The 27,614-nt window shown below is 34.5% G+C and overlaps 1 protein-coding gene across 8 annotated transcripts in view; it reads left to right on the top strand.

The window, feature by feature from the left end:
• Ca-alpha1d (Ca[2+]-channel protein alpha[[1]] subunit D) overlaps window positions 1-27,614 on the top strand; it is a 68,807-nt gene that overhangs the window by 32,983 nt on the left and 8,210 nt on the right. For 4 of the 8 annotated variants that reach the window (XM_072900705.1, XM_072900704.1, XM_072900707.1 and 1 more), the window contains exons 11-39: window positions 27-172; window positions 305-378; window positions 1,046-1,197; window positions 1,349-1,466; window positions 1,562-1,654; window positions 1,848-1,968; window positions 2,123-2,214; window positions 4,928-5,100; window positions 5,738-5,847; window positions 6,022-6,136; window positions 6,283-6,412; window positions 6,579-6,745; window positions 7,120-7,207; window positions 7,860-7,967; window positions 20,457-20,509; window positions 20,828-20,974; window positions 21,271-21,472; window positions 21,789-22,058; window positions 22,612-22,695; window positions 22,805-22,993; window positions 23,076-23,178; window positions 23,335-23,489; window positions 23,610-23,834; window positions 24,095-24,299; window positions 24,377-24,510; window positions 24,626-24,727; window positions 24,869-24,970; window positions 25,056-25,165; window positions 25,721-25,858. In XM_072900705.1, the coding sequence (XP_072756806.1) occupies window positions 27-172; window positions 305-378; window positions 1,046-1,197; window positions 1,349-1,466; window positions 1,562-1,654; window positions 1,848-1,968; window positions 2,123-2,214; window positions 4,928-5,100; window positions 5,738-5,847; window positions 6,022-6,136; window positions 6,283-6,412; window positions 6,579-6,745; window positions 7,120-7,207; window positions 7,860-7,967; window positions 20,457-20,509; window positions 20,828-20,974; window positions 21,271-21,472; window positions 21,789-22,058; window positions 22,612-22,695; window positions 22,805-22,993; window positions 23,076-23,178; window positions 23,335-23,489; window positions 23,610-23,834; window positions 24,095-24,299; window positions 24,377-24,510; window positions 24,626-24,727; window positions 24,869-24,970; window positions 25,056-25,165; window positions 25,721-25,858 (3,906 nt within the window). Of the gene's footprint in view, window positions 1-26; window positions 173-304; window positions 379-1,045; window positions 1,198-1,348; window positions 1,467-1,561; window positions 1,655-1,847; window positions 1,969-2,122; window positions 2,215-4,927; window positions 5,101-5,737; window positions 5,848-6,021; window positions 6,137-6,282; window positions 6,413-6,578; window positions 6,746-7,119; window positions 7,208-7,859; window positions 7,968-20,456; window positions 20,510-20,827; window positions 20,975-21,270; window positions 21,473-21,788; window positions 22,059-22,611; window positions 22,696-22,804; window positions 22,994-23,075; window positions 23,179-23,334; window positions 23,490-23,609; window positions 23,835-24,094; window positions 24,300-24,376; window positions 24,511-24,625; window positions 24,728-24,868; window positions 24,971-25,055; window positions 25,166-25,720; window positions 25,859-26,349; window positions 26,394-27,614 lie in introns of all 8 variants that reach the window. The other 4 variants (XM_072900710.1, XM_072900709.1, XM_072900711.1 and 1 more) reach the window with 2 other exon arrangements.

Genomic DNA, 27,614 nt, shown 5'->3' with positions numbered 1-27,614 from the left:
TCGCGTATTGTGATGCGAATTTGCAGAGTGAACAGACGGATGCGAAGAGCCTGCCGAAAGGCAGTGAAGTCCCAGGTCTTCTATTGGCTCATCATAGTTCTGGTTTTCTTGAATACCGGCGTTCTTGCTACAGAACATTACAATCAGCCGCCCTGGTTGGACGACTTTCAAGGTAAATACCGTCTCTTGCTGCTTGCTTAGCGGAAATAAAGTCGACTTAGCGTGTGTTTGCCTTTAATTATAAACCGCTCCGGCGCCTCTGGTAATGCATTTCGTAATGCGAGACTCTTTCGTCTGCCATTAGAAATCACGAACATGTTCTTCATCGTACTCTTCTCCATGGAGATGATGTTAAAGATGTACAGTTTAGGTTTTCAGGTGAGTAATCTCGTCGCATACTTTCTAATGATTCTTTTTCGTAGACGAAATGTGGCGTAAAGTTAATAAATATTAATGTTACATTTTATTTAATTAATTTCTTATTATTTACGCATCATTTATTGACATATATTTATAAACAAAGATAAATGCAAGCGTCACTCTTCTTTTCTTTTTCTTGTTAAATAGAAAGACGCTTATAAGTATTTTTCTTACACTTAAAAAAAAAATAATCTTGCAACTTCAACAAAAATTTTCTAGGTGTAAAAAATTAACTGAAACAGATAAAGTTATTAGTAAATACTGTGACACTGCATATATTTTGCACTTAATCAATTTAAATGACAGAGACAGAATTTATATCTGTACTATTAGTGTAATTTAGACAGAAAATTGTTCTGCGATGCCTATTTTTAAGGCCTATTGTCAAGGACAATTATATTTGTGATTAATATTTGGCAATGGGATCTAAATTTTCTAGAGGTATTGCTAGAATATTGCTGCTATAAATTCTACACGTGACAAACAATATTCTAACAGATACAAAAAGTAGCGATAAATTTTAATCGAGACATCTAGAAATCTATTTACATTAGGAAAATATTTTTTTTTTAGTGTAGAAAAAATATCTTGAACGATTTTAATCTTCCGCCACTATAATTCGCAGGGTTATTTCGTCTCGTTGTTTAATCGTTTCGATTGCTTCGTCGTGATCGGCTCGATTACCGAAATGATACTTACAAATACACGTGTAATGCCGCCTCTTGGCATTTCCGTGCTCCGTTGCGTCCGGTTGCTCAGGGTATTCAAAGTAACAAAGTGAGTACTTTTTCTTCGAGATGATAACTTATATTTAATTAAATCCTTGCAAAATTAAGTTACAACGATTATGATAGAAGAATATTCCGGAAAACGCAAAACTTACATTCGGGATGAATATATGAGATGCATTGCTTTTCTTTCTTGACAGATATTGGAGATCACTATCAAATTTAGTGGCCTCTCTACTGAACTCGATACAATCGATCGCCTCGCTGCTGCTCCTGCTTTTTCTTTTCATCGTCATCTTCGCTCTTCTGGGCATGCAGGTAGATTTAACGCGAAAATGTAGCGACGCGAAAACACCGTACATATATACGTTTCATTTATTTCTTCAACCTTTTATTTTTTATTCTTCAAATAGGTCTTCGGTGGAAAGTTCAATTTCAGCGAGATGGAGGAAAAGACGCGTCACAATTTTGACAGTTTTTGGCAGAGTTTGCTCACCGTGTTTCAGGTATTCAAATATTATGTAAAGAAAGGAGAGTGTGAAATTTAAAAAAATTTTTACTCGCGATATTAAATCGCTTTATTCATCGCGAAGATATAACCGATTTCACTCACTATTTTCGGGCTGCTATATTTTTCTCCTCTATTTTCTTACGCTTCTAAAAATAAAGTGGAATACATTTGATTTCTGCATTTTCCAGATATTAACCGGCGAGGATTGGAACGCTGTGATGTACGTCGGTATCCAAGCTTACGGTGGCGTCGCCAGTTTTGGCGTGCTCGCCTGCGTTTATTTCATTATCCTCTTCATATGCGGCAACTGTATCCTTTATCGAAAAGAGACAAATTCGCGACGAGTAATTATCTCTTCTTTTTAAATCGCGTATTTTAAATCGAAAGTAGCGCTCGCTCAGTGTTATCGATCCGGCCTGATTTAATAAATTTTAATCGATCCTTGACGAAGATAGCAATGCAGATATCCTCTTGAACGTATTCTTGGCTATCGCCGTCGACAATCTCGCTGATGCCGAGTCTCTAACTAACATCGAGAAGGAGGCCGAGGAGGAGGTGAGTTTCGTTTCAATGTAATATATGTGTAATACATAATGTATTAGATTGTCGATGATTTTGCAGACGTAATGCGAATCCAATATAGGCTCCATAATGTTTCGTTACATTAGTTTAAGCGAAATTTCATATCGAGAAAATTATCTCTTTTTTTATTTTGTCAAAATTAAATATTCTTGTTAATAAAAATTGTGTCCTTAAAAAGTGATTTTTCAATTTTTGCAATTATTATATGTATGTAAAGTGTGTGCTTTTTATACAACAGCTGATTTAATATTAAAACGCTTATCACGCTTTTCAACTTTTCCATGAAATTAACGTGTAATACTAAAATATGTACTCACACATGTACCTACTATTTTTTAATGTAAAAAATGTCGAATTAATAAATTCGCGCGTAAATATACGTCGTTGCTTTCCTGAAAAATTTTAAAACTGCATAAATCTCGAACGATCTGTTTCTTTCGGATGTCTACAAGCGATCAGGCTAATTTGACTGTCCGATCTCTCAGAGAAGCGACTTTTACATCGCGCAAAGCATTTGCCAGGAATGATCGCGAAGCATATCATGAACAATGCGAGTCCGCTCGAATGAGTCTAAAATCATGACGACGACAGGACGACGCCCATCCTGGTAAATGAGAGTCGCGTTTAACGTTCGTAAAGGACGATAAAAAGAATGTTGCTTCAATTTTCTTTCACTGTACCATGCTGTACCGACGCGACGACACGCGCGAAACTGTCAAACTTTGTCGGGATTTTGTCCCATAAAATTTATCGATCTCATAATATTAATTCGGCCGATGAATTAATTTTCTTCTCGTGTTCTAATACTGTCTAGATTCAAATACAATGTCTTCTAGAATCCCATTAATCTTTAATGGTATAATATCTCATCAATCATGCGTGTCGATTGTATCTTGAAATGAAATTTTAATTGCAAGTTTTTTACATGAAGTATTAATCTTCCTTGAAAAAAGTTCTTTAAGAAAAAGATTGACTCTTGAATTTGTCAAAGTATGTCGCATTAGCATTATAATAGAAATTTTCTTTGCTGTATTTTTTTTTTCAAGTAAATATCAAAAAATATTGATTTAAATAAATGGTATAAAACTGGCCCAAATTACTATGAATGTTACACCGAGAAAACCGTTATTCGAAAAAATGACTATATATATTAACATCCTACTTTTATCAAATGTATAGCTATTGCAATTTACGACGCTACGAAATGCAAGCAACGCAATTTTACTCGTAAGGTAATTTAAAACCACCGCGACAAAGTTCAAAAGCTGATTAATCATACTTCTAACAGCGGAATAACATTGATGAAAAACTGTCAAATGCGCCGTGGAAATTCTATGCCGCTATAAAGCGTACATTTCTTTAATGTATTCTCGTTACATTAATAAAAAATTCGTACATTGCTTTATTTAATATACAATTTCTATATTCAATATTTTTAAAAAATTTCCACATATTTTGAATATATATTTATACTTTTAATATTATTTTTTCTCTAATTTTTTCATACATACACTCACACATTTATAAAATTATATGTATAAATTTGTATTTTTATAATATATATATAAAGTTTTATATATACTTTTTTTTCACTTTTTTCGATAGTAAAAACAAGTTGTATGATAACGAATCAATATTTGAAACGAATATGCAGCGTACCATTTCTACTGTTGTTTACCAACAGCAATCTAACAAGTAGTAAGGAAAATATATAGCTTCCTTTTACAATGCAAGCAGCACCTCACTACACTTTTAAGTCATGAGATCACGGTAATAAAAAAATTTACTGCTCCCTGTCGAATTAAACTTTTTATTACGAATGTTTCATATCACGTTCGTTTTACGATTTTATACGGGAATGGAAAAAGGATTCTCACGTTTCTTTCTATGTAAATAAATGAACACGTTATTATCTTATAGATATGTAGGAATGTTAATGAGAGAGACATAATTAGTTTGTAAATTCAGCAAGTGATGCTACGATAACGATCATAAATCAAATATTTGGATATGTATGGATTTATGTTCTTATTTACATTATCAGCTTGTAGCAAGAGCTTTTTGCATATTAATGATATCAATCTCGTCGGAATACGTACAATATTGACTACAGAATTTAATTAGTCGATAATAGATTTTCTTTGACATTATTCAGCAAAATAATAATTATTCAAAAGTACTGTACTAATCTAATTTTTTATTTAAATTTCTAATATATATTTCATAGATTATTTTTACTGACAAACCTTAATAAATTTTATATTTATATTTAAATTTTATGTTGAAAAATATCTCTCTGCAATATGTTTGACAAAAAGGACAGTCTAATGAATATAATAATAAATACATATACAAGTAAAATAATAATTAAAATTAAGTTAATTTTTATCGACTAAATAGTCTGATTTTTACTCATCTTTTATCACTACTAGATAACGTCCGTTATTATGAATTAACAAATTAATTAATAATTCTAAAAAATTAATCGCAATTTAAAGATGTGTAATGAGAAATTTTTTATTAAACTTTTAATTGTTCTTTTAATTCGTTAAACATTTTACCTCTGAAATTTCAAAAAGCACGCTGTCGTATTTTAATGGAACACTTTTTTCACGGAGATCATTGTTACTGATTGTTTTCCTACAGAATCACTTGACAGATAATCTCCCCTTTCTCTACCTTTTAGGCGGAGAAAAATAAATCTCGTAGCGGTTCACCAGCAAGGGACGAAGTTAGTGGCGAAGTCGGTGATGACGGGGGTGAGGGAACCGGTGGGGAGGATGAGGGTGCCGGGACAGATCTCGAACAGGATCCTAACGAGACAATGGAGGACTACGAAGCCGCACTCGATACCGAAACGTAAGCCCTTTCTCGCGTAACGTGGCGTAAATTGTGTAATAATACAGCAGCTTGCATTATCACACGGCACGAGATTAGAGAGCAGTTAATACACGCACACCTCTCTCCCCTTTTCTCCTTAAGCAATGCAATCATGGCCAGTAATATACGAAAGGATTTGCCAGAGTCAATAATCGCGATTCAAAGATTAGCAACATACGGTGCTCTGTAATTCTCACTATACTATACCCTTTCGTTAATGATTCTTGAATTCTCACACTGCGAATATAAAAATTATGCAGCTAATTAAAAAAATTTATTTAAAAATTTAGTGAAATTTACCGAGATCTTAATTATCGAGATATTAATATCTTATATTGTAAATCATATACTTTTGTAAAAATAACTGAAGATTTCTATCTTTTTCAATTATATTAATATTTCGATAATTATTTATCAGTCAGTTTTACTAATTGCGTTACTAAATTTTTTAATAAATTTAATAAATAAATATAAATATATATAATTATTTTTTTATGTTTTATAGGTATAGATTTCAGATAAAATTTAAAGATTGCCACGGCCAAATTCGTAATGATCAATTTTAGAAAAGTTGTTAGAACGTTAATTTATGTTGAATAATTATCGCTAATTACAGATCGGAGAAAAGTGAAGATATGAATACGCACAAAGTGCGTATCAACATTGAATCTGACGAAGAAGTGGAAGAAGAGGAAGAGGAAGAAGGTGGAGAGGAGGAAATGCAAGGTACTTTCATTATTTTAATTTTCGTTTGTTTCAAGAATTGATAATGAAAAAAAAACGGTGATACTTTTCGATCTAATGATTTTAAGATATCAATATCTCTGATACAGAAATGCAATAATGAATGGAACAAAATATCTGTAAAATTATAAAAAAAGAGATCAAATTGTCTTTCAGATGACGGACAAGAAGTATCAGCCAGACCGCGAAGAATGTCTGAGTACAATATGGCCACCAAAAAGGAACCGATACCAGCCGGTTCGGCATTCTTTATTTTTTCAAGCACTAATAGGTATATATATATATAAAAGTTTCTTAAGGCTTTTTATTTTCCAATAACAAAAATAAAGATGAAAGCTAATTTGACATTAAATTTCCTGCATTTTTTTCCGAATCTCTCTTTCAACCAACTCATTTAGATCGTGTGTTTTTTCGCAGGATTCGCATCTTCTGCCATTGGTTTTGCAATCACAGTTACTTCAGCAATGTGATACTCATCTGCATTATGATTTCCTCCGCCATGTTGGCCGCCGAAGATCCGCTAAGAGCCTCGTCGGACAGAAATCGGGTATTTAAATCGCATTGAAAGATGAATCGATGCTTGATTCTTTTTTTTTTAACAACATCGTTGAAATATTCGTTCTTTCAAAACTTTAAATGCGAAATTATCGAAATATCAATGTAAAAATAGTGTCTGAAATAAATATGACGTACATATGTCTGTTATGTTACAGATATTGAATCACTTTGACTACTTCTTCACTACTGTCTTCACGATCGAAATCTGTCTCAAAATGATCTCGTACGGCTTCATCATCCACGAGGGCGCGTTTTGTCGATCAGCTTTTAATCTGCTCGATCTCCTCGTCGTTTGTGCTTCTCTCGTTTCCATGTCTGTCAGGTATATATATATATGTATTTTTTCTTCATTACATGTCTCTTTTCTTTATCACATATCAATATTTTTAACTCAGTCTTACATGTAAAAATTCAAAAAAAATGTAGAAAAGCTATTTTTTTAACTATCTGCGTAGCTATATATCATTGTAATTGTCTGTTGAATTTTTCATTAAGACTGTATAATTTTATATCTATTTGTAATTGTGCAATTTTTTTATATCATAGTATTATATGAAAGTTATGTGAATTTGAAATGAATATTAAAATTCGAAGAAAGTTTAATTATTTGAAAGCTCGCTTTAGATGTAATTTTTTTTGCATTTGATTTATATTAATACTATTATTTATCGTATGTATTTATGTATATATTTACAGCTCTGGCGCGTTCTCCTTCATCAAGGTACTCCGGGTACTTCGTGTTTTGAGGCCGCTGCGTGCCATCAATCGCGCCAAGGGATTAAAGGTATCTCTTTCATTTGTCTCACCTATCCGCAAGTCCGCTAAAACCGGCCCGATTCACACAGCATACGCGTCCTTATAGTAGAACGTAACGCCAGAGGCATAATATACCGTAATGTCCACAGCCAGCTAAATTAAAGAGTACGCTCCCGTTAATCCGACCGTGATTGCCATGTGAAGTCGCGATTATTCAATACAAATGGTGGAAGAGAACGCCGAGCTAACTTTGGAAAAATCGCGCAAACGAGTTATTATTATTATTATTATTATTATTCGTTCCCACGCATTCCGAAAATTCGTATCGCGCGACAATTTATTTTCTACATACAAGATATAAATATTATTTATTATTAATTTTGTTTTCCTAACCGATTAAAAGAAAAATAGCAAAATCTCCTTGAGTGGATTAAAAAGACGTGCAGTTCTTTTTAATTTAAAAATTAAAATAATCGAATTCGTAATTAATTAAAGAAACTTGAGACGTCCGGATTTTGGTTTGCTCTCTACAACGCTTTCCGCAACTTTTTCGAGAGAGCTACTCGAACTCGTCGCCGGCCAAATCGCTAAAAGTGTTTAAAGTTAATAACTTCCATCTCTCCATCTCATCGAAGGGCGAATATATATATATATATTGTGAATTAATGTTATGAACCCAGCACGTAGTACAGTGCGTCATCGTAGCGGTAAAGACTATCGGAAACATAGTCCTCGTCACCAGCCTCCTGCAGTTCGTGTTCGCCGTCATTGGCGTACAGCTCTTCAAGGTAGGATTATCGGGCCCCGATACACCGACACGGCCCTGAAAAAGCTCTCCTTCGAATCTCTTGTAGTATACACTAGAGTGGCAGAATGTTTTATCAATTGATACTCTCTCCCCCGGCCCTCGCCCCCGTACTCCGTCTGTTAAAAAAATTTCATTGTCAACCCTGTACTCCCATCCTTTCTGTCTCTATCTCTCTCAAGACTAGACTCTTCAACATTTATTCATCCGTTTGTCCACACATTTTTTAATGCAACCTCAGCCAAAAAAAAAAAAAAAAAAAAAAAATACAACTCACCATCACCATATTCACCACTACTACTATTACAACTACTACCTAGCTACTTAAGTACGCCTTTGCTCGACATCTCGGCAGCTTCTTCGACGATTATTTCCGCTCTGCGAAATACGCACTCGGGTTCGCAATCGATTAACGTCTGTTTCCGCGAGCATTATCTAATTGTAAATTGGAGTGATCTTGAGGGAAGAGCACGACTGAATCTCTCTATTTTTTTTGAGAGACCATACGTGTTTAAAAGCTTTTTTCGCTTTAGAATTGAATCAAATATTTTATCATGTGCTTTTTCTGCACACCAGATTTTTATCACGCGCACGTGATTTTGACGATTTTTTTATCACCGTTTTGCACATTTTTCTACACATTTGTGTGAACATATAACTCGGGGTAAGTTTCATCAATGATCGTCGCAGAAAGCTTTCAATCCCAGACAATATCGATACGGATCGATGATTCACGTGCGATTCCGTGTCACGTTACGGAATTAACGAACTCGTGATCCAATTAAAGAGAATGTCTCGATTCGACAATACAATAAATATCGATCAATACGTGCGCGACAATGACATGTGGGAAAATAATCGTCGGAGTGGTACGAGCACGAGGCAAATGTTGTTTTCTCTGACAGATGCACCTCTGGGTACCCTCCCCCCCCCCACCCCCATAAAACAAGCTGTTTTTGGCGTGTAACTTACTTATTAATTAGGTTTCTTGTCTCGACACTCTCCCCGAAACCTCTCACGGAGGCTATGATTGCATATTTTTTGTGTTTCCTTCTATATAAGATTGTACGTCAGCGTTCCTTTATTATCGAAGGCCAACTTGACTGTTCGCCTTTATTGTCCCATTTTTTTACATTGACGTAGCTCATACAATAATAAACCGATGTTGAATCCTTCAATAGCCACATCATTGGTGTATGTATAACTTGACGATCCTTTTATTTCTATATTTTGTTTGTAAATAATACTACACTTATAAATGTTTATAGAAATATTGCAATAAAATTGTATATTAGACGATTTTTTAAAGAACTAAAAGAGAAAGAATAGATTTTTATCAGATAGATTTTTATAATTGAAAAGATTCATTATATGACAGAATATAGATAATCCTTCATGATGTATAAGTTTATATATTTATTGCTTTTTATTTTGTTACGTTAAAATTGGACCAAGTACTGAAATTTTGAGAGAAACGCGTGAGAGTGAGCTTTATTTGAAAGATTTTCTCTTTTTAAAGCCATTTATGTTTCAATACATGATAATATATAATGTCTTGAGTTTAGTATGAAAGTAATTCTTTAATGACAGTTTTCAATGATTTAATTATAAGAAATGTGATCTACTATTTCTCTGATATACAGCATGACTCTATAATCCGAATCATGATAGAGACATACATCATTTTGAATATTAAATAAATTCCCAGAAAATACAAAAGTCACATCATTTACAGTATTATTTGTTGATAGTATCAGAACAAGAAAAACGCTGTTGTGATTTCGCGTTTGTGAAAAACAGAAAAAATTACACGAACACTGTTTTCGCTAGACTATAGAAACAAAAGCAGCTCGAGAAATATTATATCGCATAATGATTTTTTACGCATGTACACCTGTACGATTTTATTCAAAATTATTACAAAGAGACAGAACAATTTTGTCCTACACACACACACACGCACTAATTGATATATATACGATTTTCCGCCGCGAAAGTTTCTTTCATGTGATTCTCTGTTTTGTTTCAATATCAACATGTTCGATATATCTACCTATTTTGTTCAGAACTAAATTGAGTTATAATTGTTTGCTAGAAATCAGATTATCAAAAAATAGTGGAAATAATTAGAATAATACAACAATACAATCCATGATGTATGGTCCACGATTGTGAAGAGAAAAAAAAATCTGTAAAGAAGATCGAGTGAAGTAATTAAAATCTTTGGATAGAATGGATAACACAATGACTTTAATGATAAAAAAATTTTGCGGTTACAGTTTTTTAATATTTTTTTAAGAATTGCAAAGCTAATCAAACTACTCGCATGTCTATTTTGACAGTTTTGAACAACTATACTCTTTTAAGAAAAATCACGCAGCATTAGCTTATTTATCCAATGGTCTCGATTACTCCATTTGATCTCATTATAGTAGATCGCTACGCCGATGTAATATAGTATTATATGAACGTATATATAGTGGATGAGCGACCGGGGGGAGATGAGACGACAGCTCAAAAGCAGATTGGGGATAGTCTAGTGTCTAGTGTAAACAAAAAAAGCCGCTTTACGCAAGGCCTAACATGCCTTTGCTCTTTCGGCTTTCGTTTTTTGCTCCCATCAGCTGAACACACCTACGATATACTCTTTTTTTATATATACACATATTGTATATCTTTATTCTTCTTCTTTTTGGCATCACGAGGCCTTTTGCTGCTCGAGACTTGATAAATTACAAATCATCGCTGTACAACATGAAAATAATCACGCATTAACACGCACAAATCCACATACATTCACATATACACGTATATTTATAGTGCGTAAAAAAAATGTTCAAGCTTTAGTCTCTTTGTGGATTGCCGTTTAAGACATTCGCCGTTTTAATTTTAAATCTTGTCCACGTTGTCATAATTGATGTCTTTTGATGATTTTAACTCTAAAAAAGAGAGAAAAATCGTGTATGAGCTCATCAAGCCACGCATCAGAACCACGTTTCGTATAATTTCTTTTTTTTTTCAAAGTTTAAAAGAGTCCTCAAAGGATTTGATGACGTGGATGAGACGATGAATATCTTGTAAACAGCATAAAAAAAAGACTGCTAGGAGTGCTTTTTAAAAAATGAAAGGGCTGAAAAAAATATATATTGATATATTGAGACAAACTTTAGCTTGAAAGAGATACTTGTAAATAAGATCTCAGATTAGCTTTCAATTATCTTTTCGGGACTTCTTTGATTGTACTTTTATGAAATTACTGATGTCTTAAAGAAAAAGACATAAAAGAAATAAAAGGTAACTTTAATTACTTGGTTGTATATATTAATATACAGAGTTTTTTATGCACTATAGATAATCGGGGCAGATCGATACGAGCCGAAAAAAATCACACAAAAATTATTGAATTAACTATTAATAAAAATGCACATATATATATATATATATATATATATATATATTATGTAACTTGAAACAATTTTTCCTTTTCTCTGAAGTATACTTATATATATAGAATTATGCTAATGATTGCTTAGATCACATAATATATATTCTTTGATTCGTTTATTTTTTTTTTTTTTTTTTTTTTTGTAGAAATGAAGGGACCCTTTCATCTACAAAGATATACACAATTGCTTTCATGATTATTTAAATAAGATATCCTTCAATATACGGTTCGAGCGGTGCCGATCTCCCCCAACAAACATATATGCTTGGCGGACGCATATTTACAGAGACATTTATATCTTTCAAGCGAAGCCAAGGGTGTATTAATTCCTTTAATTTTTATCTTTTTACACATACACACACACACACACACACGCACTTTTATCCACCCCTAAAAAAGAAAGAAATTAAAACTCACGCAGCCTTCGTGATTTTAAGATTGAGTAGTAGAGGATGTTTGAGAATTGCATGCTTGTGCCGGCTGAGCGTTGCTGAGTGGTGTGCCGCTATATTAACATGAGAGAGAAAGGTGAAGGAGAAGAAGAAAAGGGCACTATTTTTTCTTTTCTTTTCTTTCTCGTAAGATCAACTCGCCGCGGGACTCTGCTGCCGGATAACCGAAAGGGGAAAAGATCACGAAAAGTGGTCCCTATACGCGCACACAGACCCATAATTGCTGCAAAAGGAAGCACCACGGCAATTTCCTTTTTCGTCCGTTTTCGTAGGCTTAGAAATCATCGATTCTCATCGTTCGATTTTGTTAATGCTACGAAAATCAGTATCAGACTATTCCATTGAAGATATATATTGAAATTAAAAATTAAAGATTTGAATTTAAGATCAATTAGAAACAGAAGGAGCAAAGATTTCTTTCTTTTTTTTTTTTTTTTTTTTATCCTGATCGATCAAATTCGAATCTTCAATATTTAATCTTGACCTTTGTTGCATAGAATCTGACGCCAAGTCAAGATATTTCGGTACTAAAATGAACGATGATTACACATCTAGGTATAGTTGATTTATGTAGTCTTTAGTTATTATGCTTTCGAGTTGAATAAAAGCAAACAAATCAGAACTGGGAAAGTTTCTCGAATCATTATTTAGCAGAATTTTCGACTCTAATTCAAGAGCAGTCGAGATCGATAACAGAAGATTCGTATAAAGTCTCATAAACTTATTAGACGAGCTCGATGGAAGACTATTAGGTGAATCAATGTCGATTAGATTAAATTAGATGTTACAAACCTCAAATTTATTTTGATTAGCTCTATATCGCGAAGCGATGATAGATCGTTTTGCGATCACGTTAATCCTTTATCGAACTTGTCATCGTCTTATATAGCTTACAAGTATCATTAATTTTCCAATCGAAGTATATATAGAACGCTTCTTAAACACTCGCGGACAAGAGTATCAAGTGCTTCGTAAGAGATATTAAAGTTCTTCCCTCGATAAAGGATATAACGAAATATTTCGCCAACAATATATTGATAGAAAAATGATATTCACTATTGTAAACTAATGAAGGATATCAAAATATAGAAGTCGACGTTTAATAATGTAATAGGGGAAGATGTAGAGCAACACACCCACACACATACACACCCACACACGTACGCATACACATAGAGAGAAGATGACAGAATAGTTGACATTCTTTAGGCTACGTTTATATTAGCTTGTTTTGATTATTAATCTTAGGCAGAGACAAGTTGTTCAGTCCGAAAACATTATATCTATCTTACTTGTCTATCTCTATCCACTTATCTATATATCTATCTCTCTCTTTCTCTATCTATATATACATATATATATTTCTCTCTCTTTCTCTCTCTCTCTTTATCTGTATATACATATATATATATATATATACATATATATATATATATGTATATATCGCTCGTAGTTTCATGTGTATCGATCACCCTACCATATCTCCCTCTCACACGCACACACACAAATGTACACACACATGTATGCGACTCGGTATTGGGTGTACAGAAAAGTAGCTAAGCGCAAGCTAGCTCCGCGAACCGCCTGGTCTCGATTTCTCGATCGACAGGGTGCGAGAGGGTGAAGATGCGTCGCTCTTTTTCAAAATGCGCGCAAACAGCGATCGCAATACAATATTGTCTGCAGGCGCGATAAACAGAAGGGTGATAAACGTTGCGCGGGGTAATAAATGACGCTCTCGGTGCGACGTCGGTCGAGCTTGCGAGGAGGAATTTTTAGCTTCCGAGGAATCCGCGAAGATTTCTGCGACGCGACATCCGTCGCGGGAGAAGCGGCAGAGCAATTTTATCCTTGAGACAAAATTGAGAGTAGCATTTCTTTTTTTATATAGGTTTAAATCTTGCGTGTGTGTGGGAATGTATACCTATACATGTAATACTTAAAGTAACGAATAAAAGGGAAAGAATGTTTCGGGAAAAGTTATGGCAAAGATGGTGAAGTTTCACACCGCAGCAGCATGTGTTTTTTATAACAGATGTACGAGAGAGAATGTAATCGTATAGTTGATCAATGAAATATAAATAACGACGTTATTGTATATGATATATCCATTATTGGAGTTACGTTCTTCGTAACAAGTTTTTCACATAGTTCCAATTCTTGTAATTTTCAAGATTTATACGATATATATATATATATATATATATATATATATATATATATTTGAAACGATAACAGCTTTCAGCGCGGTACCTGTCAGTTTTATCGAGAAGCGACCCGAACGAGCGATATCCCACACGATTCACAGACGTAATCGATTTACCGAACACGCTCGTGGTCGCTCATGCAAAGTCGACTTTCGACGAGGAAACGCCGAGGTTTCCCGGTCCAAAAACCCCATAGGTGCATTGCCGAGAAAAAACATCGAGCACTGATGGGTTGGATGGATGGCGAGGGCTTAGTTCACGATGAAAAAAAAAAAAAAAAAAAAAAAAAAAAAAAAGAAGAGGAGTAAACCCCCCCTCCCCCACAAAAAAAAAAAAAAAAAAAAGAAAAAAGTGAGGGCAAATCGAAAAAGAGAGAGCTTTGAAAAATCTCGAATCGAGAGCGATGTTCATGGAGAGAAACAGAGAGAGAAGCTGCGCAACTTTCAAAGGTATCGGACGAATCGTGTATCGCCGCGTGTGTAAATGAAATTTGTAAAATACAACAGAGACAGCACGAGGGAGGATAATAATCGAGCCTAGCGAGCTAAAACAAGCGTTAAAAGAGCGACTGTAAGAAGCGCGAACGAGACGATGAGACTAATTGGAAAAAAGACAAAAAAATTTGAATCGCGGCGAGAACTTCCACCACTCGACCCCCCCCCCCACCCCTATAAGTTTCCCTCCCCCCCCCGCCCCTGGTGTGATACCTGGTCACCCGAAATTAATGCTATACTCTATTTTTTTTGTTTTCTCTCACTCTCTCACCACCCCACGTGTTCCCCGCTGTGCTCGCTCGCCCCTGCTCGTCCGCAACTGAAAACGCTACGTGAAAAAAGTACGTAGTGAAGTGTGTGATTGTCGCCATTAAAACGATCGGCAACATTATGTTGGTCACCTATCTCCTACAGTTCATGTTCGCTGTTATCGGGGTACAGCTGTTTAAGGTAAAGAGACATCCAGCCACATCCATTTAGAAAAGCTTACTAAGCGAAAGAGAGACTGCGTTACCACTTTCTCTCTGTGCCTCCACCTTTCTTTCTCCTCGTATTTTCTTTCTACCGTCTCTCCTTGCACTTACGTTTACTTCCATCGTCCGATGACGACTGTGAAGAATGTCCGGCAGAATACCTCCGGCGATCGAGTTTTTCTAAGCGAAATACGGAGGGAGACGGAAAGAGGGATAGCGTGTGATGATTAAAGTATCCAATTATTATTTAATCAGTTTTATGTGAAATATATGTTCGAGCAAATCTTGTTTTTATGATAATGATAAGAAATTCAAAAGAATGAATAATTAATTCGTGGGGATATAAATTTCTGTGAAAATAAATAAAATCAGATTTAAAACAAGGAGAAGCAAATTTTACGAATCAAAATAAAATTATATAATATTACTGGATAAAATTAGGAGGGAGCTCCCCCCCCCCCCCGGGAGACAAACTCGCTATTAAACGATAATACAATTAGATAACAATAATTAAAAAAAATAATATAATTAATAATAGAAAGTTAGTTCTTTTTGTATATAATTACTCCGTATTTCGCAAAATTGCTATTTTTCCATCATTTTCTTCCCATCCTTCGCGAAATTTCAGACTTAGGCAAACAATTTTTACAGACTTATTCCCCTTTACTTTTCTCGTAATTAAAAAAAGTTATTTCGATCGATCGAAAAAGGTTATCGATTTTAGAGAAAATATGCAAACATTTTCACGATATTCACAAGTTTGCCTAAGTGTGTATTTCAAGTTCTTTCTTTTTTTTTCTCTCTATTTTATTCTTTTTATTTTTTATTCTAAACCGTACAAAGGAACGCATATCAGCAGCAAGGTGTAGCGTTTTACGACGTCGAAGCGAACATGATAAGGAAGTTTCTAACGTAATAGCATAACGAATGATATCACGTTTCGACGAAAGCAACTTTCTCCACGTAAGATTACTTTCATTGCGAAATTACCGGATATTATCTGGGCGATATATCATTGTGCCATCGATTATTAATTATCACACGCGACTCTGACACGACAGACCAAAACGATGATGGATTACTCTGCAGATGCATATACGATCTCGTTGCTGCCGGTATCTCTCTCTTTGTACGTCTCTCCCTCTTTTATGGCAACACCCTCGAGCACGGTAACGCTGTTATTAACAGTATAACGCTTCTGAACCAAAAAAAACCAGGCGAGATTGTCGTGTAATTATCGTCGACGTGCAAACTATGTATTGTATATATATAAATATACATATATCTATATTTTTGTATATAACATATATATATATATATATATATATATATACATTTATTCTCGTCTCTCTCACACAATCACGATACGCATACCGTATAGCCATATCGTATCTCCCTTTAAAGATAGACACCCTTTAACCAGGCATGCCAGTTTCGCTGTATGTGAGAATGAAGCTTTAATCGTAGTGCATGCTGGCCGTCCACGTGCACCGAAACCACGAATTACACGTGATTACGTGGCAAAACGAAGCGAATTTTTATATATATATATATATATAATACCCGGAATATATCATAAATTAAGGCACATTAAGGTAAAAAGGATATAAAAAAATTAGTAAAGATGTAAAAAAGATTTTTAACAAAAATTCTTGCAATTATATATTAACAATTATGAATATAAATTTATTTCAAGTTCCTATAATATTGATAAAAAATATTATTTTCTTTAATATATATTTATGAATGATGGTTCATCAAAATGTTTCGATAAACGCAAATAATTTCGATATTTTTTGAAAGCTGTGATTAAAATATATATATATTTTTTTTGTTAATCAGCTCAATCGTTTCCTTTTGCCACGACTAGACACCAGTTCTCACGACTCACAAAATCCCACGAGGAAACTGTAGAAGAGACTGTACACTTGAATTAGGGTTTAGAAAGAGATAGATTGTCCCCGAGCAGCCGTAGAGGTCCGTAAGACACATCGTTAAGTTTCATAGTACACGCAAAGTATGAAATGACGTTGAAGTTACTCGCGCGCGGTCCAGTCGGGACCCGCGATGCGCTATTAGAAGGGTAGTTTCCCTTCCCTTATATTAAAGCGACACAGAAGTTTCAACAGTTACTCTTACGTATATGTACATATGTATGTACATATTACGCGGCGCGAGACTCTTCGCCGACTTCGACTTCGTATTCATACACACGCCGGAAGTGGAACGGCGATGTGTAGACAATGTGTAACCAACTCCTCCGCATCGCGACGTTTTAAAATCGATATCACTGCGCGCTTCGCGAAATTGCATTCTATTGAAATTCCGAGCCTCTGACGCGACGAGACGATACGAGAATGAAATACGACATCGCTTCTCCGCTTTTCCCGAATAAATGCTTATTAATGTGGCTTACAAATGAGTCGGCTTGCATCACACGACGATGTAAACGGGAAGACGATATTTAACAAGAAACGTCAGATACCTCGTGGTTACGGTTCGTCCAACGTCGTGCGTTGCATGGGATCTGGATATATCCTTTTGTTTCTTTTCCAATATTATAAATGCGCGAACGGCGGTTGCGTTTCAATATGAGGCGAGGCAGGGGTGAATGCAGGGGGTAATAATCGGATTTACAAATCGCGGAATTTTCCTCTCCATCTTTTGAATATACGCAAATAATTTATATTTATAAATGTGGTTGTTTAATCCACGTGGATTATTTTACGAGAATATTATTTCGACAGAGTATGTATAACTGTCAACTGTCTTGTGACAGGCAGAATCACGTTTAGTATCAATTAAAGTTCAATCAATCTGACGAAGCCGTTTGGTGAAATAAGTGCGGGAAAAATATCCGTTAGAGCGCAATCGATCGAACGACGTCGTTTGATTGATAATAAATTAAGCGGAACAAAAAAAAACAGTTAAGTCGAACGTGACTTTTTTTTTTTTTTTTTTTTTTTTTTTTTTTTTGCTAAGAAGATGATAAATTTGGTATATAAGATTAATTAAATATTAGACCGTCGACGGGATATTTAACGCATCTCATGCATTGAAATTAATTAGTATACATTTGTAATAATTATTGTGGAAGATCAAATTTGGTTATCTCATTAAAATTAGACGCGTACCGGAAACGTTCTTGTGAAGATGAAAACCGAATGAATTAAATTATCAGAATGTAGTGAAATATTAAACGAGGGATGATAAAATGCTTTTTAATATACCAGTAATGAAGTAAAGCCGGGATAGACGGTCATAAAGAGGAACTGCCCACCATTAAGGTTTCTCTAATAACCATTAACAAGAGAGAGGGAGGGAATGCTGCGAAGGTTAATTAGAATCTCAATTCTCAACACACTTGGCAATGTTCCATGAATACTTTAATGTCTTTCATTATTACCGTCTATCCTAACATTTGCGGCCATCGGTCCAAATATTTATGGCTCATCCTAGAATATAATGTCGCAAGTCGCAAGAACGTTCGTTTTCACATTATAGATATTATTATTTCTCGACGTATATAAACAACAAAATTTTGATTTCATCAACGCGAAGTACAACGTGTCTGAATTGATACGATGAAAAAGAAACAAAAAAAAAAAAAAAAAAAAAAAAACACAAGAAAAAAAATATATATATACATCGCGACGAGATAGTGTTGCTTCTGCACGAGCCGCGATACGTGCAACGCCTGTGCTTTTTTACTTGCAAGCAATTATGGATTACAAAAAAATGCAAGAGAAGAGGCTTGAAGGGTGGAAAAGAGGAAGGAAGGGAGAAGGGGAGGGAGAGACGATCAGGAAATCATCAGCTATACGCGCTGCTGTCAGCGGGTATGGGTGGGCTGCGTTGTTGTTTCAATCTGTTCGTTATTTTAGCCCGCACCAGCTCGTGTTACGTAGGTGGCAATTAGTACAATTTGGCGCGTCACGATGGCCCATTGTTCGTGCTTTTTCCCCATATCGTGTCCGAGTTTTCGCCCACGCGGGCGCGCCATGTCGACAGATAATGTGGAGCGGTCATGTAGACATAATGATCTCGACAACATTTTATTATATCGCGGAGTGTGTCTACAAACTACGACCCTCTCGATCGTTTAGGTGCAATAATTGCGCCCACTTAAAGATACCCTTTGCTATCCCTCTCCGAGTTTTCCTTCACAAGAAGAAAGAGTCTTACATTATCTCTTTAAATAGAGAACAACTTGTAATTTTAATTGTATCATTATACAGATTTATTTGAGAGTTTGATGCTAAAATTTACATAATTAACTATGCTATTATCTACCTTATGGCTAAAACCATACGCCCATAATGTAATTACAACTGTTTTATATCAATTAGTCTTTATACACCACTGCGCTATCGCAAATTTATATCGATATTGCATTATATGATATTAATTAATGTATAATTATATTATTTCCATATCAATTACGTTCTATATTAAGGTCTATAATATATTTGTTGAGGAAAATATTATCTTTTTAAAACAAGAAGCAGAGATCTAATATTGTTGTAACGAAGCAATTTTGATGTTTAATGAACCTTACAGTTTGGCAAAGGGGGTTGAATTAATTTGCGCGGGTAATCCGGAAGACTCGAGAGGGTGATGTCCCTCGCAATTATTGCACCGTCTCGCTCTGTCCACATGGACGCGACGCAGGTTCCAAAGCGAGGGGAGGGCGAAGAACCCTGTTTTTTCTCACCGACACCTCTCCCCCTCAGCGTGCTTGTGCACTTCAAGCCGAGCGTGTGATGACAGAATTACGCTTATTTTGTACACGGATATAATCGCGGAATCGTCGGAAGACCGCACGCATCGTACCTTGTTGTACATATGTATGCACGTGCCGACGAGGAATGTTCCTTCTCTTTTTTTTTTTTTTTTTTTTTTTTTTTTTTCCTATCACGTTTTCGCCTCACATTCTAACACCCTCTTATACTTTGCTCGATCACGTCTCGCTGTTGCTGCCGCTGCTCTTGCAAATGAGAATGGCCGATTTACAGCTGATGTCTATAATCCGACGCGCTGGCGATCTTTGTGTTCAATTTTACAAGTCTGAAAATATCTCGAGACTTGTGGCAAAGTGTATCTTATATTATTTATGCAATAATAATTAAAGATCAAAGTGCATCGCGCAATTACACACATCACGTCGCAAATATATTAACGTGTTGACTCGATTATTTAATGAAATAATTACTTGCGAGTACATACGTGAGCGCTGTATTTGCACAGAAAATAATTACTTAGCTTGGTGAATGGCGTTAAATTGAATTTCAGGAACGCCAGCGTGTCATCCGCAGCTTTAACATGTTGCGTAAAATTTTGTTCCGTATTAACGGACAAGTATTAACGACAATGAAAATTGATAAACTTTTGTGTTGTATAGGGCAAGTTTTTCTATTGTACCGATGCATCGAAAATGACTAAGGATGAATGCCAGTAAGTTCTCATTACGTTATAAATTAATAAAAATTGACTAACAAAATATAATATATAATCCGGTTTAAATACAAACATCAAGACACGTGGATACACAAATCTCTTTTAAAAGAGTCAATCAATGGATATATTATAATTATAATAAATCTTGCATATATCATAATAAAGTGTTCTACTGATGACGAAATTTACGGATATATTAAATGTAATGAAGTGAAAAATTGTAACAAAATACTTTTGACACATTCATAGAATCGAGAAATTCAGAGAAATAGAGTCTATTTTTAGAAAAACTGTGCAAGATACTCTCTTTTCTAGGGGTACTTATTTGGAATTTGATGACGGTAATATCAATAGACCGGTTGTCAAAGAGAGAGACTGGCTTCAGCAGCGTTTTCACTTTGACGACGTCGCTAAGGCGATGCTGACCCTCTTCACGGTCTCGACTTTCGAAGGTTGGCCATCGTAAGTACATTCGCGTTGTGTTTGAGAAACATTCTTTTCGAGAAGCTTCTATTCGCGAATTAAACATAGAGAAGATTACTTGAGCAAAGTTTTCTTTGCTCTCACAACAACCTAAATGTTGACAGAATACATTGTCCTTTGAAAGAATTCTTATTCTTCTGTGGATTTTGTTATATTCTCCTCCTTCAGACATTATTTCAATGTAGTTCTAGTATAACGATATTGCGAGAGAATAAATAAGGGTAGATAGCTCTAGTGGTGTGAAATATCACCTAACATTGTCCTCCTGCTGACAGACTGTTAGAGTGGTCGATCGACTCCAACCAAGAGAATCATGGACCAATTCATAACTTTCGGCCGATAGTGGCCGCCTATTACATCATCTACATCATCATCATTGCATTCTTCATGGTGAACATCTTCGTCGGTTTCGTTATCGTCACCTTTCAGAATGAGGGCGAGCAAGAGTACAAAAACTGCGAGCTCGATAAAAATCAGGTGAGTATATAATCGCGAATAGATCTTACATCATGACGAAAGATATATATGACCCCGAGATATTTTAATTTTCAGTTAACTCTGAAACAAGTACTTTAAAGAAATGCGCTACTATGTGTATAATATTAAATCTACAATCTAAAATTTATCAATAAAATTTTTATTAAGAAAAAAAATAATAAAATTGCGTATTGAGATATTTTCTATCTTAAAATATATTTGTTTTTCATTATATTCTTAAAATATATATCTCAGGATCACGATATGCGAAAGACTGTCCGTCGTGGAAGGATCAATCACGTTTCTTTCTGTGCAGAGAAATTGCATCGAGTTCGCACTAAAGGCCAAGCCAGTCCGCCGATACATACCGAAGCATCGAATACAGTACAAAGTCTGGTGGTTTGTCACCTCCCAACCGTTCGAGTATACGATATTCACGCTAATTATGATCAATACTGTGACGCTCGCGATGAAGTTTTATCGGCAACCGGATGTGTATACGCACGCTCTGGATGTTCTCAATATGATTTTCACCGCCGTGTTCGCCCTTGAATTTGTATTCAAGCTGGCCGCATTTCGATTCAAGGTACGGACTCGCGTGTATGCACGTACACTCAAAAAAAAAAAAAAAAAAAAACAAATGATCTTGCAACTTCAACATAAATTTTCTAGGTGTAAAAAATTAACTGAAACAGATAAATGATTAGCAAATACTGTGATACTGCATATATTTTGCACTTAATCAATTTAAATGACAGAGACAGAATTTACATCTGTACCATTAGTGTATTAAATTTTTCTGCGATGCCTATCTTTAAGGTCTGTTGTCAAGGACAATTATATTTGTGATTAATATTTGGCAATGGGATCTAAATTTTCTAGAGGTATTGCTGGAATATTGCTGCTATAAATTCTACACGTGGCAAACAATATTCTAACAGATACAAAAAGTAGCGATAAATTTTAATCGAGACATCTAAAAATCTATCTACATTAGCAAAATATAATTTCGAGTGTATATTTGTCTTTCATTATATACATTCGTTATATATACGTTCGCATTACATTGAGACAATCTTTCATATCTGTCATTGTATCAGCAACTAGCTATGTTCATCGACGTTCTTATTAATTTGCAGAATTACTTCGGCGACGCGTGGAACGTCTTTGATTTTATTATCGTGCTCGGAAGTTTCATCGACATCGTTTACTCGGAACTTTACGTAAGTATCGCTCGACTTTGATCGAGTATTCGACGGAATATATTTCGCGATTATATTTAAGCACCCGGAAGTAAAACACTGCGAGTAAACCATTTTACGATTCTTGCAGCCTGGATCCACCCTCATTTCCATCAATTTCTTCAGGCTGTTTCGCGTAATGCGATTAGTCAAGCTACTGAGCAGAGGAGAGGGCATTCGAACGCTTTTATGGACCTTCATCAAGTCCTTCCAAGCTCTGCCCTACGTTGCCCTTCTCATTATAATGCTCTTTTTTATTTACGCTGTGATAGGCATGCAGGTGAGCGAAACTGATCGATTAAACGCGACGCGTGTTTAAAAGCGTTTAAAAAACGACGATTCAAGCGAGCGTTTCTTCTCAGGTCTTTGGAAAGATCGCGATAGACGATGACACGCCGATAAATCGCAATAATAACTTCCAGTCCTTTCCGCAAGCCGTGTTGGTCTTATTTAGATCAGCGACCGGTAAGTACATTCCATTCGAGATTTAATATATTTAATGTTAATGGAAAGACCTTTTTTTGGATCAGCAGATTCTGTCGATGAGAAATGCAATAAATCTCTCTCAAAGATGAGCGTATATTTATTACTGAAAGAAAATAATGATCCTTTCGAAAATAGGTGAGGCCTGGCAAGAAATCATGATGGCTTGCTCGTCGCAGCCGAATAAAGTTAAATGCGATTTCAACAGTGACGAATACACTAAGCCAGAGGGGTGCGGATCGGACATCGCATTTCCCTACTTCATAACTTTCTACGTGCTCTGCTCATTTCTCGTAAGCGTTTGACTTTAATAAAAAATTATTTTGCTTTGTATATTTCAATCTTTGAAAATATAATTCTCTTTTCAAATAATAACTGTAAGTCTAATATTTATATTATATATCTCGAAAAAGATTATCAACCTCTTCGTTGCCGTCATCATGGACAACTTTGACTACTTGACGAGAGATTGGTCGATCCTCGGACCGCATCATTTGGACGAGTTTATTCGCCTGTGGTCCGAGTACGATCCCGACGCAAAGGGACGTATTAAACATCTCGACGTAGTAACGTTACTGAGGAAGATATCGCCACCCTTAGGTTTCGGAAAGCTGTGCCCACATAGGGTAGCTTGTAAGGTCAGCGTCCAAGTTTAATAAAGGGTTTATAATTATGAGACTATATCTATGATAAAGAGTCTACGGTAGCGTTTTATTTTTTTATACTAATTAAAAAAATAGTATTACTTTTTTTATAGAAAAAATATATAAATATATTTTTTTACCTTTTATATATATTATGCTAGATAAAAATACATATTGTTCCTATTTTTTTTTTTACGAAATCGCGCGAGTAAAACAAGAAAACTGATCTCTAATCTCGAAATTGTAAACTTCAGAGACTCGTCTCGATGAATATGCCGTTGAATAGCGACGGCACCGTGTTGTTTAACGCGACACTGTTTGCCGTCGTGAGAACTTCGTTGAGGATCAAGACGGAGGGAAACATTGACGACGCGAATGCCGAGCTCAGGGCGGTGATCAAGAAGATTTGGAAAAGAACGAGTCCGAAGCTTTTAGATCAAGTTGTTCCGCCGCCCGGGGGTAAATAAAGTTTGTCACCGTAAAATTTGTTTTTTTTCTCGCAAAATTAAATTTACGTTTCGATTCGATTTCTCCAGTGGACGACGAGGTGACGGTTGGCAAGTTTTACGCGACCTTCCTCATCCAGGACTATTTCCGCCGATTCAAGAAACGTAAAGAGCAAGAAATGAAAGATGGAGACAGAGACTGCCACAATACCGTGACTCTTCAAGTAAGTCTTTGAAGAGAGCGGAGTAACTAGAACAGTTGTATACTAAGATAATATCTGTTAAATGTAATTTTATATAATATTATTTAAATATAATTGTAATAATTTTAATTTAAAGGCCGGATTGAGAACGTTACACGAAGCTGGTCCCGAATTGAAACGTGCAATTTCCGGTAATTTAGAGGAACTCCTCGATGACAATCCAGAACCTATGCACAGGGTAAGCTACTTTTTATATATTAATTAAATAATAATAGTTTCTATACCAAATAGAACGCAATAACGCAATTATTTAATTATTAATATATATGTAAAAAATTTTCTTCTAATATGTAAATTGAGTTAGAAAATATTTTTTCAGAGAAACCACTCACTCTTTGGCAGTGTATGGTCTAGCATGCGAAAAGGACATCATAGTTTCCATAGAGCGAGATCGTTAAAGGTTAATTCTACTGCTGCGAAGGTAATATCTTTCTAATACAAAATTTCAATTCTAATATAATTCTTCTATGATTATTATGTTCTAATAAAAAATTAATTGTTTGTAGGCTTCCCCGACCAATTCCATAGACTTTTTACCATACGCTTCGTTACGGAGGGCCGCTATCCCAGATGCCGCTAAGAAATTTACTCACCAAGTTGTGCCAAATGTAGCAGGGTGAGTATTTTCCCTATTTTAATTAATACAAAACTTTTGCTAAATTTCTTTCTCAATAAAAACATGTAGAAAATAACTTTAATACTTTTTATATTTTGTCTTTATTTATATGCATTGGTTTTATCTTTTTTATGAAATTTCTCTTTCTTTAAATGTTTAAATTAACTATATATATATATATATTTATTTAAAATGTAAAATAAATTTTGTCTTTATTTTAGCAAATAAGTAATATTTCTCTTTGAAGGAATAATTAAATTATAATTATATAAATTAATTTAAATATTATATACATATAATCATATATAATTGTAGAAAAATTATTTTGCTTCCATTACATATTTTATTATTTAATAAAACCTACATTAAATAAGTAAAAATTATTTTATTTAATTATTATATATTATTTAATATCTTAAAAATTTTTAGAAACTATTAAAAGTAACATTTATCTTCGCGAAAAAAAGTTACTAATTTCTCAAATTGTATTAAGTAATATTAAGTTATTAATCAGTTGTATATTGATATATTTATTACATAAAAAAATAATTGTAGTGGTCTGAGCGACGGGGCGATGAATCAGATGGGAGCGAATACACGACTGGGTGTCGAGGAAAGCATACCTTTAAGACCGCTCGCTGCTTTCGGCAATCCAATACAACAGCCTTATCAAAGCGCGTATAAAGTGGTCGAGTAAGTACAAAGCGTGTGCGAGTGATAAGCCATAGTATTTTTTTAGACTATTATTATGTCTTTCGTTTGACTGTAATCGATAATTTTACTCTCTCTACGACAACCTCATTCTCTCTCGGTATCACGTCATAATGCATGCTCATCAATTTAATTTTTTTAAATTTTTTAATTGGCTCAATGTTTCGCGAAATGATTATTATTTTTGTAAATTTGATCGACAAAAACGCAACAGATGCACCAAGTTTTAATAATTCCCTTCTTTTGTTATTGTTATAAAATTATAATATTGTTATTAAATTGTTTAAGAAACGACAACGCGTTGCCGATGATATACGGAATCTCGGATTTTCTCAATTCTTAAGTCGGTTAATTTTTTTCATTTACGGGAAGATGATCATTTCGTCATCCTGACAGGCTTTTTTGCATCGCGCGAGCGTGATAATTCGTATCGTCTTTCATTTCGCTCTTCTGTTTACTATCGTACGTTTCAGTGGATCGGGTAGCCGTAACTATCTCCATCCCAATAGCGAATATGGTAAGACAAGTTAGGGATCTGCGATCGGTAGTTGGCTTTTCATCTTTTTTTTTTTTTTGTTTCATCAGCATTGCTTGTTTTGCACGTGTTTTCCAAAATCCCGTTCAACATTTTCACAAGAAACAGGGAATGTGGTATTCGCGTGAAGATCAGTTAAACGGGAACCAAGTTGCGAATTAGACACGCGGGACGCACACGCATTTCGAGATACAATTAGAATGCGTAATCTCGCAAGCGCTTATATCCAGCTGATCGCATGTTGCATCTACTATTAATCATTACACTTAATGATAATGCTTGTTGAGCGCTTCCAAATGCTTCGATAAAAATCAGCTTAATTTATGAAGAAAATTAATTTATCACAAAATTAAATTCTATTATTATATTTATTAAGTTTTAAATATTAAGAAGTATTAAAAGTAATGATTCTTTCTTTGAAGGAATTTTTGAATAATTAAATTTATCAGGAAAATCAAAAAAGGTACAATAAGATAGAGGAAATCTGAGATAAAACATTAAGAAAACTTTTAGAAAAAAATGTATTAGCAAACAATCATCATTTACTACTTACTTTTTATGTTAGAAAATGATTTTTTTCTCTTTAAGGCATATTCAATTAATTTCCATCAGATATTTTTACAGTATCAGATTCTGTAAGTATATTTGAAAATTTGCCGATCTTATCTTCCATCTCTTTTATTGCAATCTCCAGTTCTTCACGAGATCCATTTTGTATCATTATATCCTCAAAAATATATTTTCCATTTATCAATTCGCTGTCTGTAAGATGTAGATGAAACGAATAGTTTTTTTTCGAACGAGAAGTCGTTTATAAATGTAATCCCAACAGTACAACGATTTTGTAACTGTGTAACTTCCAACGACAATATCGCTGTCGTTAAATTCACATGTCTTTACATGTAATTTAATATGTTAAAATGTATGCACAACAATACATAATGATAGCGATATTGTCGAAAAAAAATAATATCCCAACATAAAAAGTAAGTAATAAATAATACGGTTGATCTATAATATATTTTTCTAATATTTCTTTCCATTGCTTGTTTTGCATATATTTACTAATTTTATGTTAGCTTATTTCAGTTATTAATTTTGTGATTTTATGTGATAATAGCATGAGGTCCATTACGCCTCAAACGGATTTTGTTGTAATAATGAATGACACTCTGCAACAAAGGAATAAAAAAAACAATTTTA

The sequence above is a fragment of the Anoplolepis gracilipes genome, chromosome 10, assembly GCF_047496725.1.
Source record: "Anoplolepis gracilipes chromosome 10, ASM4749672v1, whole genome shotgun sequence".
NCBI lineage: Eukaryota > Metazoa > Arthropoda > Insecta > Hymenoptera > Formicidae > Anoplolepis > Anoplolepis gracilipes.
Note: the sequence above shows the minus strand (reverse complement) of the source record. Positions and strands in the feature narration are given on the sequence as shown.